General features: G+C 39.1%; 1 protein-coding gene across 1 annotated transcript; it reads right to left on the reverse strand.

Moving 5' to 3' along the window:
* Nucleotides 1-78: 78 nt before the first annotated feature.
* LOC121931731 (E3 ISG15--protein ligase HERC5-like) lies at nt 79-16,419 on the reverse strand (the record flags this gene model as incomplete). The annotated part of the gene is made up of 11 exons (XM_042469711.1): nt 79-1,442; nt 2,474-2,576; nt 4,183-4,366; nt 4,991-5,061; nt 6,177-6,243; nt 7,092-7,258; nt 7,879-8,025; nt 10,211-10,381; nt 14,038-14,139; nt 16,001-16,117; nt 16,210-16,419. Coding segments are annotated over 11 exons (1,548 nt in total), but the record flags the coding sequence as incomplete, so codon positions are not given.
* Between the last annotated feature and the right edge of the window lie 1,180 nt (nt 16,420-17,599).

Consider the following 17,599-nt stretch of genomic DNA (forward strand, 5'->3'; position numbering starts at 1 on the left):
CCATTTTGTTTTCTGCTAGAAACCAAAGACCCATCAATTGGAGCCTGATGCAAAAAAGAAAAGAAGAGAATGAAACTATTTGTTGAAACTATTGAATAATGATGCATTTATTTTTAATAAATACAAGCCAGCTCAAGCTTTAAAATCTGGAGGGGAAGGTTTTGTTGTTTCCCCTCTCCCCACTTCTCTAAGGTGTTTTTTGGTGAGGACATGAGAGGGGCTGCTCTCAGACTGTGGAACAGCTCTAAACAAAAGCTTAACAATGTTAAAAAACAAACAATCTACAACTCTCAATTTTGCCTCCCTCCAAAATATCACCAACCTCACATTGGCTTGTAAATGGAATTTCCCAAGGTGATCAGTCATTTGAAACCATTTGTGCAAGAGTATGTTGCTAATGCACAAGCAAACTCAAGTGTGCTTTTGGGAAGGGAAAGACAGCAAACACTGTAGTAAGTTGAAAATATGTTTACCTGGAATTTGATCTTAAGTATTAAAAACAGAACAGTTTCAATTATCTTATTCTGGCATAATATCTTGTCAGTTTGAGATACAGATAGATAGATAAAGATTTTGTTATTTTTCTAGAGAAATTCTAATGATCTGTAGTCTGTATTCACATTTAAAGCTTAACATTAAAATTTTAACATTAAAAAGTTCAGATATCATGTCTGTTCACCCTGGAGAGCTCTGTACTGCTGCTGCAATGGAACCTTTGAAAGTCACAATAAAATTATATTCAAATGGAAACAGCCATTTGGAAAGAAAAATGGATTCTCAGAAATAACTGGGTGCATGAAGGGTTTCAGTTCTGGAGGTAAATGACCAACATGGATGTGCCTAATGGATTAAAGTGAGAATGTTAGTGTTTTCTCTTTTTATCAAAATAGGCTACCACTAGTAGCTTCAAAGGAAGTTATAGATAAAGTGCAGCCCTCTAGATGATCTTGGACTGCAGTTCCCATTACCCCCAGCCAGTTTAACCAGTTCTGAGGAATATTGGCAGGTGTAATTCAACATCACTGCGAGAGGAAATATACCTTGTTCATCCCATTCTAAATTTCCCCTAACAAGAAAAAAAAAAGAAAGATTTTCATAGCATCACATGAAGAGACCACTGAACAGCTTCTTGCTAAGAACAAATTCCCTTCACATTTGAGGGTAAAATAAAGATACAAATCCAAGTTACTAATCTTGTATTGCCAAATCTCTATTTCAGATGTTGTCATTTTACTATTTGCCAAAGCCCCGATTGAACTCAATAGCCTGGAGCAGTTTTTCCTTGAGCTTCTCAATTGTTGAATAAGGTGGCAGCAGTAGAAGATGAAAACAGATCTGGGATTCGGGGATGTGATCTTCTGAAAGGGAGTGATGAGAGTGAATTGTTATCTTCAAGAAATCCATCCCCATCACAGGGACCCGGTCAGTTCCTACAACAAATACTAGATGGCAAGAGAAAAGGATTAGTTAGCTTTTGAGCAGAGGCAGAAAATATTCAGACAATCCAGAAACATGTGTAAGACTCTTCACCCGTGGATATAACATAAATTATTATTATTTTCTCACATCTCACCTTTCTCCCAATATAGGGACTCAAGGTGGTGACATGATGAAGTACCTAAATTGGTGGAGTCAATTCTAGGGGTCCTTCCTTTTCCTCTGATCTGCACAGTTGTGAATGTACTACAGAGAGGAGGTTTTCATGACAGTTTGGGTGCACATGGAAGGATTTCAAATTCACTATAACCTTGGTGCCCCTCAAAACGTTGTTTCTTGTAGTGGACATAATGTCTACAGAAGAATATATCCATGTAGGACACCATATAAAAAATATTATTTCCAGCAAACAATATAGACATCTCAGCTTAAGAGAGGATGCGTAGAGTAGAGTCTTGAGAGATTGATGTTTAAATCCCCACTTCAGCTCTGAAGCTTACAGAACCTGTCACACTGGGCAAAGTTAAATTTGGACTCAAGGAAAAGTAAGATAACTTCATACATGAAATTTCACAATCCTTTTGGGGGGAAGAATAAAACAAACTTAATAGCCCATTTTCTTGGAGTAAATAAGAACTTAATTGGTTTCCAGTTCCAGAAAAAAATTCTATACACTTAAGTACAGCTTGGAAGAGTTATTGTTTTGGACTACAACACCATAATTCTGGGAGTTACATCCAAACAAGAAACTTTTCCAGTCTCTAGCCAAATAAATATTAGTACTTTCAGATGCTCCATGTTTTGCAAAGAACTGGTTGTAGCTCTGCCCTTCTAAGCATTACTGAAATTCAAGGCTTCAATTAAGGCACCAGTACTTTATTGATTGATTGACTGATTGATTGATTGGTGTTTCTTGGGAATCCCGAGGTTATGCTGCAGGATTGTAAGTGTTCTCCACTGTGAAAGAAATCCACTAGTTCATTCTAAAGACAGAGACCTAATTGTTTGGAAAATGACTTTTGGATGGGATACTTACACAAGAAACCTTTTTTCTCAGCCAAAGGCAGTTCATGAAAAACCTTCCAGAACATTTTTATGGTAGGGTGTGCTGGGCTGTATATCCCCCAATATATAGCATTCTTTAAATCAAAACAAACAAAAGACTTAAATCAGACAAATGAAAAGACAAGGGAATCTCAGAAGAGAGATTGTGATAATACCATAAAGTACTCATAGGAAACCTCAGAGCTTGATAACCTAAATTGTTGTGCTACAAGTCCTCAGCCACAATGGCCATACTGGATGGGGGATTCTGTGAACTACACTCCAAAAAAGTAACATTGCCAAACTCTGGGAAACCTGCCCTTGGAGACCTTCAGTATGTATGGCTTGACACCCAAGCCCTCAAATCCCTACCACCAGGGAGCTGTGCAGGATAGTTATGAGAAAAAGTGCACAGGAATTACACTCTCCACCCAATGTAAAAATATGATCTCTCCAGCTAACCAAACAGCTGCCTGGCTGTTTCAGTCTGGCTAGTCAGTTCAATTCAGCAAAAGGGGGATGGCATACAGGGTAAATGGTTGTACTTGATATGCTTTCTTGCCAAATAACATCATGTTCCAGCCTGCATGTCAAACAGCAGTTTGCCCATTCTAGTGGGAGATTATTGCAGCAGACAAAGGAAAGCATCTAGCATCAGTTTCCTCCTTTTGTGTTTTTCCCCAGCTAAATCTCATACACACGTACACATGCTGTCCAGTTGACTGGCAGTATGAAAAGGGCTAATATAAACAGGATAGTGTGGGGAAAAGGAATTAGCGACAGTTATCAGCTGAGGATAGCCAGAAAGACAAATAAGTGCTAGAATAGATCAAGCCTGAGCATTCATTGGAAGCCAAGATGACTAAATTGAGGCTGGCCACATCTTGAGAAGGTATGATTCCTCTTTAACTGCTATAGCTCCATCTTACGGATTCTAGGGGTTTATGGTTTGGTTGGTGAGGCACCGTGACAAGGGATGCACAGTAGCTTAGCAGTTAAGATGCTGACTCTGATAGTTGCAAGATAGGCAGGTCAGCAGTTTGAGGCCCAAGCCCCGCATGAGGGGGTGAGCTCCCATCACTAGTCCCAGCTTTTGCCAACCTAGCAGTTTGAAAGCATGTAAAAAGTGCAGGTAGATAAATAGGTACCACTTAGGTGGGAAGGTAAGAGCACTCTAAGCAATTATGTTGCATGACCATGGGATCGTCTTTAACAATGCTGGCTTCCATGGCTTAGCAACAGAGATGAGAACACATACACCCCTATAGTCTAACACAACTAGACAATGTTGTCAAGAGAAAACCTTTACCTTTGAGGCATAGAATTCTTCACTTCAGAATTCTAAATATCTTTCCTTTAACTACAAATATCAGGATTCCACAGGATGTTGCCACGGCAGTTAAAGAAAAAGCATACCACTGTAACTGTGTTGTGTGAAAGGCCCAAACAAATATACATTCTCAAACCAACATCTCCCAAAGTAATTTAAATCGTATCTCCCTGCATGCTAATGTTGCTCTTAACTGTCCTCAACTCATGGCAACCCCATGAATGAAATACCTCTTTAACTCTACAAAATGTACAAACATACAACCACATCCACCATCACATTCAGCAAAAACCATAATGTGCAAGTAGCTATCAGCCATTAAGGTTGCTCAACAAGATATAGTCAGGAAATTCACTTTTCCTATCACCAACCTTTTCGTACAAGTCCCAGTCGTAATTGGCATTTCCACATACGGCTTCCATCAACTCTTGAGCTTCAAAAAGGCCAACTATCTTACTGTCAAGGACTTTGTAAAATCCTCTCTTGAATTCTCCAAAAACTTCATTCACAGATTTGTTGAAAATGTAATCCACATACTTGCTGACAAAATCCTTCCTTTGAAAATAAATATGTGGAAATTATTAGTTTGCTCCCAAGATACAAAGAATGCCACAGCTCTGTTTTTTTTAAAAAAACACCAACAAAAAAGTCTCTCTTCTTAAATGGAAGCTGCTAGTTTTATAAATTTATTAAGACTAGAATTCAGGTCTCATTAATCCAAACCAGGTAGTTTATCAACTATCTCATATAGTTTAGCTTAGATTGCTTTACATTTGCCTATTGGTATAATACATTTCCTTTCTCAAAAAATAAATAAATTACTTATCTCCTAAAATTAACATTCTTAGAACTACAGAGCATATAGCATAATATTCAGTGACCTCAAACATTTGACAAGTGAAAGTGGATAGTGAAAAACTGTTTTGACTAAAATAAGAGGAGACCCAAAAATATGAACAGGAGACTGGACTGTTTGAATCCTCATTAGACATGCATAATCTCTCTCCAGCCCAGTTTTCCCTTTTTCATGTGTCATAATTGATTTCAGCTCAGTCTTCTCCTACCTGGTCCCTTTCAGATGGGACCTCAATTGCCACCAAGCACAGTTGTAATCCACCCAGAGCCCCTGAGATTGGAATCAATGCAAACCTACAAAAATAATAAATCATCATTACATACTTGTTTCTATTGTTCACAGCAATGTTACTGCCATTTGGAATTAGGTCCACCTTCACTCTGTCCCAGTATATCTGGAAAAAAATGTTTTACAGAGAAGAAAGTAAAAACAGGGCCACTAAAAATAATTTACAGACACAGGTTTGGTACTGAAAACTCACAATAACCACCTCAAGAAGGCTTAAATTTATAGAGAATTTGATAACAACAGTCATTAGCTAAAGATGCAGCCTTGAAAAACATTTCAATCTAGGGCTTCTTGGGCAGGTAAGCCTTTTGGGATTTTTGCTTTGAAATGCTAAATGCAACAAACAATCTTCTATCAAGCCCAACCAATGGTCCATCTAGCCAAAGACTGACAATCTTGCACAGTAGCAGAATGCTAGGATCTTGGAGAGATGTCTTTTCAGATATCTACAGTCCAAACTTCCAAACTGTCCCTCCCATTTAGACAGTAAGAATAGCATCCATGAAACCATGACATGTCCTTTTTTTGTTTTTTAAGGAAGACTTCCTCTCTTACTTTACCCCTTTTCAGGCTGTTATTGTGCCATGAATGACTAATAACCTTCTTTGCTGGCTAAGGGGAGACTCTACTTAGTACACCATGGCCTAGTGAGACTCATACAGTTTGTTTATTTATTTGATTTATACCCTACTTTTCTCCCTAATGGAAATTAAAGCTGCTTACAATATAGAGTAAAATAGAGAAAGGCCTTCTCTGTTGTGCCATCCATGAATAGTCTCCTTGTTGAGATCGGGAAAGCTCCCAGTGTTGAACATTTCTGTTGTCAGCCAAAGGCCAGTCTGCTTTCTTAGTCATTATCATGATTGTTAACATCATCATTTATGGTCCTTTTAATGAACTAATAATTTTAGCAGTTGTATTTGTTTTTCTTGTAAAACACCTTTCCTGCAATCAAGTCCTGCATTGGCACCTCACTAGTGTCAATGCAATAAATAACTATAGGTCATGCCTTTCTAGTTGTGGCATTCCATCTTTGAAATGGTCTCTCAGAGCAACTCATCTTCTGCTGACTTATGTCTTCAGTGCCATGCAAATATCTTCCCAACATTTTGCGAACTTTCAATCTTATTCACTCTAGTTTTATGTGGCTTAAGGATCTAATTCTGTTTCTTAACTTTAAAAGGTTATCAGGTATCAGGCAAACATTTTGGAAATACTCACAGAGAAATACAACTGAAGATTTTCTTCAATGTCATCATGTTCATAGTCAAGGACGTTTTGTAAACTCCTGGTTAACAAATGGAAAATGATTGCAACATATATGAGACAGTATCACTCAAATATAAACCAGTATCACAAAGGTAGAGTGTAAAGGGCCAACAGGATCTTGGGATGTTGACAGTATATCTGGACATACAACCAATCAAGTACAGTACATGCCCAAACCTTACATGTCCAGGCTAATTACACCTAACTGTAAGGGGATTGTTGGATTTAGAAGATGGTAAAACTCTCACTGAGAGATTGTGGTCCTAGTTGTTCTGAAGCAGATAGTAGTGTGACCTCTCCTTAAAAACTTTCCCTAGACCACAAAGGTCTTAAGATCTATAGGCCAATCCCTAACATTCCCCTTCTGGGCAAAATACTGTAATAAAAGGGCTTGCCAATAAACTTCACTAGAGCCACAAGTGGCCTTTGCAGCTTAGAGTGTTCCAATGGCTTTATTCAAAGATATAGCTGTGTTAGTCTGTGGAATCAGTATATAGAGAGATTTTGTAGCACCTTTGAGACTAACTGAAAGAAAGAAGTTGGAACCATGAGCTCTTGTAGACTTAAGTCTATGAAAGCTCATGCTGGCAACTTCTTTCTTTCAGCCAGTGACCTTAGGCTAAGATGGTAGAATTTTTCTTAACCCTCCATTGTCCAAGTGGAAAAAAGAAAAGGGCAATCCCAATTCAAAAGAACAATGTCTGTGGGATACATTTATGCACATAAATGGGAAAAGCTAAGACAAGGGAAGCACATCACAAGAGGAGCAGAGAACTGAGGGTTGCATGCAGGCCTGGGTTGCACTTTGCCCACCCCAGTCAAGATAGAAACAGTTAGCCTATTCAATTCAGAGTCCAAGCCATTTACCTCCCAAGGACAGGGTCCAATTCTTTTAAGTCATCAAGGGAGGGGTTCTTGTCAAGCAGTTTTTTAAAGGCAGCAAGTGGAAAAGGCACATAGGCAATAACTCTGTTGTACATGGAGAGACCACAGAGAATCCCAAAAAGGAAATATTTATTTTTCTCCACTGAAGTCTGCAAGAGAAAAAAAGACAAAACAATGGTTGGGGGTATCAGGAGACTTAAAGCTACCCTGATCTATGGCTCCTTTGGCCTTGGAAATGAATCTTGCCTCATCTCTACTCAGTTCAGCTATGATAAAAGAAACTCATAAAGGTAAAATTAGGGAGAATGCTTTCTTCTGAATCCTGTATTCCAGTAACTGCCTTTAGCAAGTGTTTTAAGAGCTTTACCAGATATGACATGCATGGGGGTGGGAATTTTAACACTCTCCTTCCTTGCCATGATCTCAGTGAAAAAATCCTAAGCTGCTAGTAGCCCCAAAAAATGCCCTCCATAGCTACATATAAACCATATGCAGATACAACTAGTAATGACATGTTTAGTAAAATCCATTCCCTATCTGCCCCAATTTACTTCACTATGGTCCATTTTCTGTTCTGCTCTTAAGGGTGGAGGGCAGGAAGCCACAGCTTGCTGCTGCTGGCAAGCTATTGTCTGAGGCACCCAATGGATGCTTTGCTCTTGACCAGAAGTGGGAAAGACATGCTTCAAAAGTGAGGCAAGTAGTAATGGTTGACAATTTGAATACCCCAGAAGTTTGTTTGAACTGGGTCTCAGTCATTGAAGCTTACCCTGGTAGGAAACCACATTGGAGAACTGTCGTGAGCGTACATAAACATTCCATAGTCTGGATGCACCATCTCCTCAAACAAATGAGAGAAGAAGTCCAGAAGAATAGGTCCAGTTCTATATTCAGCCATCTCTCCTTTAAATTCAACCTGTAAAAAAATAAATAAAAGTGTTCTGATCCCACAGAAAGAGGGAAATCTTGGTTTCCTAGTGGCTTAAAAACTGCCTATGCGTAGGGGAGGATTTCAGATTACTTACTCTCCATGCAAAGACAGACAGACTGAGAGACAGTTTGGGGGGAAAGCTACAGTACTGCCATCCTTGATGTTTTGAATTGGTGACTATGGGTTACAAAGAGTCAAAATTTTGTAATATATTTGTCTCTGTGCAAAAATACAAGCCCTTCCTCTAAAAACTTGTAACATTATATCATGTATATAGTTCTATTTGTAAACCAAGTTATGAAACTTTACCACAAAAACTAATTTGTTCTATTTATCCTGATGACCTTAGGTTTTTTTTACATACTTCCTTTCATCTCAAATTCCCATGTGTTCTCTTCCTTTTCCATTCCAAACTTCAATCCTCTTTACTATCACCTAACCATTCTTTCTTCTCTAACCTTGTTTATCTCAATTCCTAGTTTTAACTTCTAAACTACATACTTAGACCTTCCATTCTTTTCCTGTACCTATCTACATACCTTAAATCTTCCTACTCACCTTTCTACTCATTACCTTCCTTTTCACTTTCTCCTACCTTGTACTCGACATACTTAAACCTTTCTTTCATTATCCTCTTCTTACCTTCCTGTTTTCCATCTGTTTGTTCCTCCATCTCCTTCCTTTTCACATACATTCAAATCTACATTCTTAGGATTTCCAATCTTTTCCTGTTTAATACCTTTATAACATCAGTCTTCCTACTCATATCTACTCATTACCTTCCTTCTCACTTTCAAGAAGATGGAAAAAGTTGTGAACTATTTTAAGGACTGTGTATGTTTGATACAGGGCTATTTATTTATTTATTTATTTTTATCCTGCCTTTATCCCAAAATGGGACCCAAGGCGGTAAACATATATAAACATAAGTTAAAATTGTACAATTAAAATCATAAAAATATAAAAATTACAAATATAAAATTTTTAAAACATACAGAGTTAAAATTCAAAAGTCCAAGTCCAACCCTCTCATCTCCCAATAAAGCCAAGCCTGCCAGATCTCAAAAGGCCTGTTTAAACAAAAATGTCTTTGCCTGCCTACGAAAGGCCAGCAGTGCGGGGGCCAGCCTAGTCTCCCGTGGAAGGGAGTTCCACAGGGAAGGAGCAGCCACTGAGAAGGCTCTCTCTCGGGTCCTCACCAGGTGAGCCTGGGATGGTGGTGGGACCGAGAGAAAGCCTTCTCCTGAAGATCTTAGGGCTCTAGGTGGTTCATATGGGGAGATACGGTCTTTCAAATAGTCTGGACCTAAGCCATGTAGGAGGGCTTTACAGGTCATAACCAGCACTTTGAACTGTGCTCAGAAATGAACCGGTAGCCAGTGAAGCTGTTTCAATAAAGGAGTTATATGCTCCCTGTAACAGGGCTAGGCCTGCTATGAGGCAAGTGGAGCAGTCAACTCAGGCAGCAGGCACAGGATGGAGGCAGGTTCCCAGCAATTCCAGCTGAGCTCTCCAAATATCCTCTCATACTGAAAGACAAAAGATCTGTGTGCCATACAGACTATCCTAAACCCCAATCTTAACTGGTCTTCTCAGGTTCAACATGTTGTGCAGAACCATTGGGCTCATCTGCACTACAGAAATAATCCAGTGTGACACCACTTTAACTTTCCTGGTTCGATGCTATGGAATTCTGGGAAGTGTAGTTTGTTGTGGCACCAGAGCTCTGACAGAGAAGGCTAAATGTCTTGCAAAACTGCAATGTCTTGAAAAACATCCAAAGGCACAGCTGCCCCAGCTCCCCTGCTGTTGAAGGGGGCAGTGGTACGGCCATCAGAAGGTCAATTTAGGGTCCAGTACGGCAGCTGGGCATGGGGAAAAGCACCCTTTCTCACTTGCCCAGTGGCCATGCCAGTCCCTCCAGGTACCACTCCCCACTAGGTGACATGACCCTCTGGGGTGGCATTCAGTTCGGTCTGCATCCCCCCCTCAATGATGCCACTGGGCCTTTTTGCTACTAAGTGTATCTATGTACATATTGTATGTATACAGGTCTTTAATTTATATTCCACCTTTGTCCTTGCACAGGACCCAAGATAGCATACAGATAATTGTTTTAATTTTTAAGACAGTCCTATTGCACAATATGACCAGGTTTTCAGCAACTTACAAACAATTGCTTCTTTAGACAGATGTCCTCCACACGAGTCAGTTGGTGCAAAGTGTCTTCGATAAGATTATCTCGTTTCACCCTTAAACGAAAAACAGGCAGTTGGGGGAGTTCACTGCTTCCCAGCTGTCGGTTCCGCATAATTTCTTGATGGGCACCAATTTTTATGAACTAGAAAAAAACAAGTGGAGAAATTTCCAAAGGGATAGGTGAATTAGTTTTTAAGGTACAAGAGGAATATTCACTGCTCTTGCTATAATACACTAAGAAAATTATGAGTTTTCATGGACTATAAACCCACCTTCAGAGCCTGAAAACTTAGCTTTCTGAATAACAACTTCCGGAATTCCTTTTGTGTTTGTATCTACTTTTTATTAATACAGTCGGCCCTTCCCTTACATGGGGATCCGTTCCACCACCACCACTACCCTGCATAAGGAAAATACCACATATGCTCGAGTCCCATTGAAAACAATGGGGCTTGTGCACACGGCATGGCGTATGCGCCATTGCTTATCTGGCACGTGGCTTCAGTGTAAGCTGAAAGCCACGTATGGCGTGCCTATGTATGACACGGGTGCACTCCACAACAGTTTTACAGATTTTTTTAAAACTCCCATAAGAAGAAAAAACATTCACTCTTAAATATTACCTCCACCGTAGGCACAAATTTATATATGTCTTTATATGTTGGTTATCTCTCTCTCTCTCTCTCTCTCACACACACACACACACACACACACACACACACACAAATATATACAGAGAGATATAAATACACTCTCAATCTGGAAGGAAATCTACCTCAACATCATTTTAAAGTGGTCAGAGAGCCTTACATTTAAGCTGCTATCATTCCTTTAGAAAAACTGCCATGGATTATCTCCCTGATACTTAACAGTAATGGCCAAGCATAGTTCTCACAGAGAGAAATTCTGCACATTGTCATTTTGCACAGAAAACAGCGTTTTTTTGCACAGGAAATAGCACTGAAAATGCGGTTTCCCCATATACACACACATTTATACACGTGAAATTAGCACAAAATATGTCTGGAACTACAAATACCGTAGTCTGTGAAAACCTCAGTTTTTAAGGACTTTCTTACAGAACAATAAAACTACTAAAATTATTAATTGCATCCTTTGGGAATGAAATTAGGTAAGAATTGTATCCTGGTCAAGGGACAGATCTTAACTAGCATGCTATGGTGGTTTCAGCACTGGACTATGGCTCTGGGAAACCAGGGTTCAAATCCTCACTCAGTCATGGAACCCACTGGGGAATGACCATGGGTATCTCAGCTCAGAGGAGGGCAAAAGCAAATCTTCACTGACTAAATCTCCCCCCCCCAAAAAAAAAAAAGATAGGTTTGCCTTAATGTCTTATGAATTAGGAACAACTTATTATTCTTGGGTTGGGGGCAGAAAGGCAAGGATACAACAAGAGAACTTGGGCTGTCGAGCTACCAAATAACTGTGTATGGACCTTTTAATATTTGAAGGGATACCATACTGATGATGGAGCAAGCTTGTTTTGTGCTGTGCCAGAGACTAGGACACAGAGCAATGGATGCAAACTACAGGAAAAGAGATTCCACCTTAACATTAGGAAGAACTTCCTGACAGTAAGAGCTGTTTGACAGTGGAACACACTCCCTTGGAGAGTGGTGGAATCTCCTTCTTTGAAGGTTTTTAAAAAGAGTCTGGATAGCTATCTGTTGGGGGTGCTTTGATTCTGAGTTCTTTCATGGCGAGGGATTGGACTTGATGGCCCTTGAGGTCTCTTCCAACTCTATGATTCTATGACCTTAATAGAATAAATCAATGGCGTAAAATAAAATTATTATCAATGTTTTTAACACAATAAAGACTAACCTAAGAACAATTACTGTACCTGTTATATTTTGTTCTCAGCTCTAGAAATTACTTACGGGTGTTATAAAATTAATTAGCATAAGCATACATAGATAACCTAAAACTGAAGGCCATAAAGCTATATTCTTAATGAACAAGCATAGATGAAAACCCCTGAAAGAGGGAACAGTTAATAAGTCTGTGTATTTACTTATAAGAAAGTAAATATTTATATAAGATAGTATCTTGGAGGTGATAATATTCCCAAAGGAGTTCTCTCAGGCTACTGATACCTTTTTTCTTGCAATGTTCCACTTGACTCAATCTAACCAGTGCCAGGATGACAATAATATGCAGCTATGGTCCATGAGGTAAACTGACTTTATTAGGCAGCTGCTGCACTATCACAACAGCTTCCAACAAAACAAACTGAGGTCCAAAACACACTGCAGAAATCATCCAGTCTGAGACCGCTTTAACTGCCCTGGATCAATGCTAAGGAAACTTGGGAATTGTAGATTAAGGTGGCACCAAAGCTCTCTGACAGAGAAGGTTAAATGTCTCACAAAACTACAATTCCCACAACACCCTACCATTGAACAAGGGCAGCTAAAGGTCTCAAACTGGATTATTTCTGGAGCATGTTTTGGACCCCAGTCAGCAGAATGTTTAAGTTGCAATGACAGATATACACTCATTCCCATCAAGTATTGGTAGTTTATTACTTTAAATTTCCATCCAGCAGTTGTAGTTCAATATTAAACTAAACAAACTGTGACCCCAACAAGACAACTAGCCTGGGAATAGCAAGGAGTTTTGTAGTGTTCCCCTCAGTTGTTGTTGATTGTGCCTAAACTTTGACATTATGATGTTGAAATGTCTACAGATAATGAATTTGACAGTGTTATTAATAAAAAGCTAATTCCTATAACAAACTTATTCATAACAGCGAACATTAACAATTTTTGTTAAGCAACATAATGTGGATTATTTTATATTTTGTGTTATAGAAGTACCTCAAATTCCCTGTGGCCTTAATTCAAGCACTGTTCTTTTAAGGAGGGAAGCAATTGCCACATAGAAGACAGGAGTCACCGATCTGTAATTAAGGGAGGATGAACAGTACCAAACTATAGGCAGACATTTAAATTCCTTAACTTGTGTGTTTTATGGCCAAAAAATACAAGAGTGGATTTTAAAACAAAAGACATGGTGTTCACCAGAAAAGATTATAAGATCTTGGGAATCATACCAGATCCTGGTGATCCCCCATTGAGTAAATACAAGAAGCAAGCAAAGATTACTCAATACTTTGATAATAAAACAGATTCTACATTCCCACATGGTCTCAATGAAAAATTAAATCTCAGATGCTTTCTGTAAGGTCCTCTAACCAGACCATCTCACTTCTTGGACTATTAAACTCTTTTGTGTTAGTAGACCAAACACAGTGTTACAAGGATGCCTTTGTGGTTGTTAAGTATGCAACTAATTGTTAATATATGTTATTATATGAATTGGTTTGTTATAAGAATTACCTTTTTATTAATAATTAAGGTTCACACACACTTAACTGGTAGCTTCACAGCCCAAGTGTTGTTGTTCTCCAGTTATCTTGAGGTGGGTTCTGGTGTTTTCCCTTTTAGAAAAAAATAGTTGCTAATTTGCTTCTTATCCAAAGTGCAGTCAGAGTATCCTTATTTCAAAAGGGCAAAAAGGATGCTGGACCCCCCAGCAGAGTTGTGGGTGGCTTCCCCAGGCTCCATCCTCAACCCTAGAACATTTATCCCTAACTGAGGATGATGAGATCTGTAGTCCAGCACACCTGGAAAGCATCAAACCGGTTGAAGACTTCTCTGAATGGCCTACAATAGGTCACCCAGAGACTGGCAAATCTGCAAATTAACCTGAAAGTCATGTAAAAATGCCAGTGCATTTTTTGTCCACCCCATTCTATATCTTACTCCTTACATCCTGCTCTGCAACAGCATGCATGGCAAATATGTTCATCTTGGTCAACAGATTGTAGACGAAAGGGAAGCAACAAAGAGAAACAGGACACTTTTCCGCATTCTGTAGAGAGAGGGGAAAAAGTGAACATAGAGTTTTTAAAGATAATAATTCAAATGGATTGCGAGCTAGTGTGGTACAGTGCCATGAGTGTTGGACTAGGACTGTGGGAGACCAGGGGTTCGAATCCCCACCTAGCCACAAAAACCCTGGATGACCCTGGGAAAGTGATACTCTCTCAGCCTTAGAGGAAAACAATGACCCTCTGAAACAATCTTGCCATGAAAATCCTGTGGTGGGGTTGCCATACGTTAAGAGTCTTCTTAACTTACTTAAAAACAACATTCAAATGGAAGACCTTTGCAGCTTATCTTTATCCCACTGACATTCACCATGCATTAAGACATTTCTGTATTTTCTTTCCTGGTTAAAGAAAACATGCTTGTCACTCAGCTTCCATTGCTAAATATCTTCAGCAACCTGGTCCCTGTGATACCTCAAAGCTGGTTCCACCAATGCAAACTGTTGTTGTTGTGTGGCTTCAAATAATTTCTGATTTATAGCCATTCTAAGGTAAACCTATAACTGGATTTTCTTAGCAGAATTTGTGCAGTGAGGGTTTGCCTTCTTCTGAAGCTAAGTGTGACTTGCCCAAGATCATCCAATAGGTTTCTATGGTCAAGCGGAGATTTGAACCCTGATCTCCCAGTCCAAGGTTCAAACCACTACATCATGAAGACACTAACTGTAGATTAATTAATAAAGAGTAGTATGATGTTGTTATGTGGGAGAATGCATTAGGTAGTGAGAGAAAGTAAAATAAGTTGTTAAACAGGGGAAAAAAATGTATGTCTAAGGTCAATGATCACACTACACCAGGGGCTTCCAACCTTCAGTCCTCCAGATGTTTTGGACTTCAGCTTCCATAATTCCTGACTGTTAGCCAAATTGGCTGGGGCTTTTGGGAGATCAAAGATTAGGAATCACTGCACTACACTGTTATAGAGATATTATACCACTTTAACTGCTATGGCTGTCTCCTGTGGAATTCTGGGAATTACAGTTCACTGAGGCCTAAATTCTCTGGCTGAGCATTCTAAATGCCCTTCCATAAATTGCAAATCCCAGAATCCCCCAGGAACAGTCATAGTAGATAGGAGCCCTGGCGGTGCAGTGGTTAAATGCCAGTACTGCAGCCACAATGTTGTGAATTTGATCCTGTAGGGTTGACTCAACCTTCCATCCTTTTGTAGGTTGGTAAAATGTAAAGTGCTATTGTTATTGCAGTTAAAGTAGAATAATAGTGCTATAACAATGTAGTGTGATATTGTCCTAAATTCAAAAACAATTGGTTGGATCAAACCTTAATCATACTAAGAGCAGCAACATTAAAATCACTGGGATGTAAGTTAATCAAGATTAATTTACATCCAATTCATTTCAATGGATCTATCCGTACAACTAAGTCTAGACTCAACCCCCAACAAAACAGGCCAGATCAAAGCATCATGTATATGAAGTTTCTTACAAAAAACTAGTCATTTCATCCATCTAACCTAGAAGTGAGCAACTGCTCACCACTAAGATATTGTTGGACTGCAGATCCCATCAATCCACTCCTTGCCAATACTGCCAATGGTGAAAGATGTTGGGAGTTACAGTCCAACAACATCTGGAAAGCTACAAGTCACATGTGCCTTGTCCAATCTCCCATCATCAGCTCTCCAAAATCTCATGGAGACATCTCTTCAACTCCTGCTGCATAAGTTTTCATATAGCTATAAAGCATATATGTTATGGAAAGCAAACCCCACATGCAATCTGCAAAAGCAACTGTATTTCTGAATGTTATTAATTTTGTACAAAATACTTGAGCTCAACTGCCCTCGTTTCATGTTAAGTCTGGAGGGGAAAAAATACTTACTGGGTAATTAGGCTGTTCACGCCATCTTATTAAGTCGTCCAAGATATTAATTGTTTGTTGGATTCCATCTATGTAGAAGTTGCTCACCTGGAGCTTGTAGTTAGCCCTCTTGTTTACCTTGAAAGGCAACAAATATTTGTGTTCAAATACATGTACTTCACGAAGTGCTGATCCTCAATGAACTCTAATGAGTTATCAGGCACACTTACCTTGTACAATTTTTTAAGTAGTCTAAGGAGTGGAATAACTTCCTGGCAGTCAGGGTAGGCATAGTAATGGGATAGCTGTGATTTCACAGCTTTGCTAAGCAACTGAACTATTCGGTCAAAAAATGAGGCTGGCAACAAGGACCAATATTTTTCTGAAAGAAGAAAAAATATTATTTTTCTCCTACGAAGCCATGAAGGGGTGTGCACTGATAACAATATTCAACCTGAATTCTGACGCAATGACTCCAAGAACATCCTCACTATCTCAGACCCATTTAGAGGCCAACTTGAGTCTGAATCTAAATCTTGATTTAGCTGTCCTGATCTTTATGCATCCCACTGTTTATCATTGGAAAACAGCAGGTGGTTGTACTGTTATTTCTGTCAGAGTTGGAAAAAATGTGCAGGGACAGTTAACCTAATAAGGGGCTGCAGGGAGTTTTGTGCAAAAGCAGGCTTTACAGTGTGGGGCTTCCAAAAAAAGCCACCAGGTTTGGGTTTTTTTGTGTTTAGTAAGCAACTGTAAGAGAAATGACAGCTGGCATGAATTGGTTCTAGATACAGAATTTGTTCAAATCCAAAGCAGGTCCCAAAAATCACACCTGGAAGGTTTTAAAAGCATAATGTAATTTTCAAATTAAAAAGACTGTGCCTTTATTAATCGTTTCCTTTTCCTAGTAAAATACAGTTGCAGACAAGTCACTAAATTCAAGAATATCTCACAATATACAGTAATGCATATGAGTACATAAGGGAAAACACAAAATAAAATATTCTGCCATTTAAATAACTCCAACAGTGGAGTTGTGAGCTGTAGATTACTTGTAACAACAAACTTAACAAGACTTGCTCCTCAAGCAAGGGTAGCAAAGGATATTTGAATACTCAGGGGATGAGAAAGGGATCTTTTGAGTTTCCAAAAACCCTTGATAAGTATCCTCCTCAAGCCTCTTTTCAGAGATTTTGGGAAATGGGTTCCAAAAACAGTAACATTTCATACTTCTGTGAGGAGCCTATGCACACAATCATATTTGACAACTGCAGGAGTAGGATAAGCATCACATAAATCACATCAACTGTGAGGTTTTCTATCAGCACACTGACTATGACAGCTGCCCGTTCCTGATATCAGCTCTGAAGTTCAGACATAATCCTTCTTGATGTCCCAGACAAGTTGGCTAATTTTCTATGTTTAGGGTTGATCAGCTACAGATCAACACAGAAAAGATATCTCCAAGGATATTTTTTCATTATGAACTGGCCAGAAAAAAGATAAACTTTTAAGCAGTCAATATTGATGTTTGAAAAAAAATGTACACATTATTGATTCTTGTGTTAGAAATTACATGGAGACTACATGGTCACGGGTATTCATGCCATCTTTTTTTTT

This window comes from Sceloporus undulatus, chromosome 5, assembly GCF_019175285.1.
Source record: "Sceloporus undulatus isolate JIND9_A2432 ecotype Alabama chromosome 5, SceUnd_v1.1, whole genome shotgun sequence".
NCBI classification, from domain to species: domain Eukaryota; kingdom Metazoa; phylum Chordata; class Lepidosauria; order Squamata; family Phrynosomatidae; genus Sceloporus; species Sceloporus undulatus.